Here is an 892-nt window from a genome sequence, read left to right as displayed (position 1 = left end):
TGAGACAAAGGTGGGTAACACACAAATACTCGGAAATGGTACTGCGGTGGGTAACAATGGTACTGCCAAAGTATATTTGTAAAATACTGGTTTCCTTATTACTGCCATTACATGAAGTTATTACAAATAATACAAATGACAAACTAACAACAATAATTACGTAAAGGCCATTCTCAGGTTCAGCAATGGCATAGCAAGTGCACAGCAGTGGCAGAAGCTGCAGCGTAATTCACTCACCCTGCGATTACTGATGTGCTCCTCCAGTAAGTACTGCTGCTCCAGACTGGTCAGCCACAGACCGTGCCACTCCTGCTGCAGGTCCAAGATGGCCGACTGAAGCACGGCGTGGTCGGCACCAGAGGGCGCTGGGCTTCCCTTCTCCAGATGTTCGGAGAGCTTCAGGAGACCCGAAATCACCTTCGACTTGGATTCGATCTCCTTCTGATATTCCTGGGAAGAACACAAAGAAATATTAAAAGTGGGAGATGATGTAATAAGACACTTGTTATAAATGCAAACAACTATGCTTTTGTCACTTAGTATTGGCATACATACACTTGTATTATGTACATGTATTATTATACTTTTCGACTCCAAGGATGTAAGTATCCAAGCATAGATCACAAACATGACCTTAGCTGCTAGCTGACGTGTAAAGAATTCTGTCGAAATTTAATCTTCAGAGTAAATCTCCATTGTGTTTACACATTTTGTTGTTGACATATATAGTTGAGAGAGGGTGGGTAAGGGTATTTTCGTGAAACGTGATCGGCCGTTTTTATACCTCGTGAACTGTGAATTCAATTGCAATTTATTTTGTCTGTGAACTGTGAACAGTACCCCCCCCCCCCCTTGGAAAAGGAAAAAAAAAGAAAATAAAAAAAAAAAAAAA

The 892-nt window shown here is 41.3% G+C and overlaps 1 protein-coding gene across 1 annotated transcript in view; it reads right to left on the bottom strand.

Annotated features, from left to right (window-relative positions):
• The window catches only part of LOC106819549, a 6449-nt gene that overhangs the window by 1763 nt on the left and 3794 nt on the right, over window positions 1-892 (bottom strand). Inside the window, exon 3 of the mRNA XM_014824167.1 lies at window positions 238-450. Within this exon, the coding sequence (XP_014679653.1) occupies window positions 238-450 (213 nt within the window). The remainder of the gene's footprint in view (window positions 1-237; window positions 451-892) is intronic.

Source organism: Priapulus caudatus, unplaced genomic scaffold, assembly GCF_000485595.1.
Source record: "Priapulus caudatus unplaced genomic scaffold, Priapulus_caudatus-5.0.1 Scaffold39, whole genome shotgun sequence".
NCBI lineage: Eukaryota > Metazoa > Priapulida > Priapulimorpha > Priapulimorphida > Priapulidae > Priapulus > Priapulus caudatus.
The sequence above is the reverse complement of the archived record's forward strand: the minus strand, read 5'-3'. Positions and strand labels throughout refer to the sequence as shown.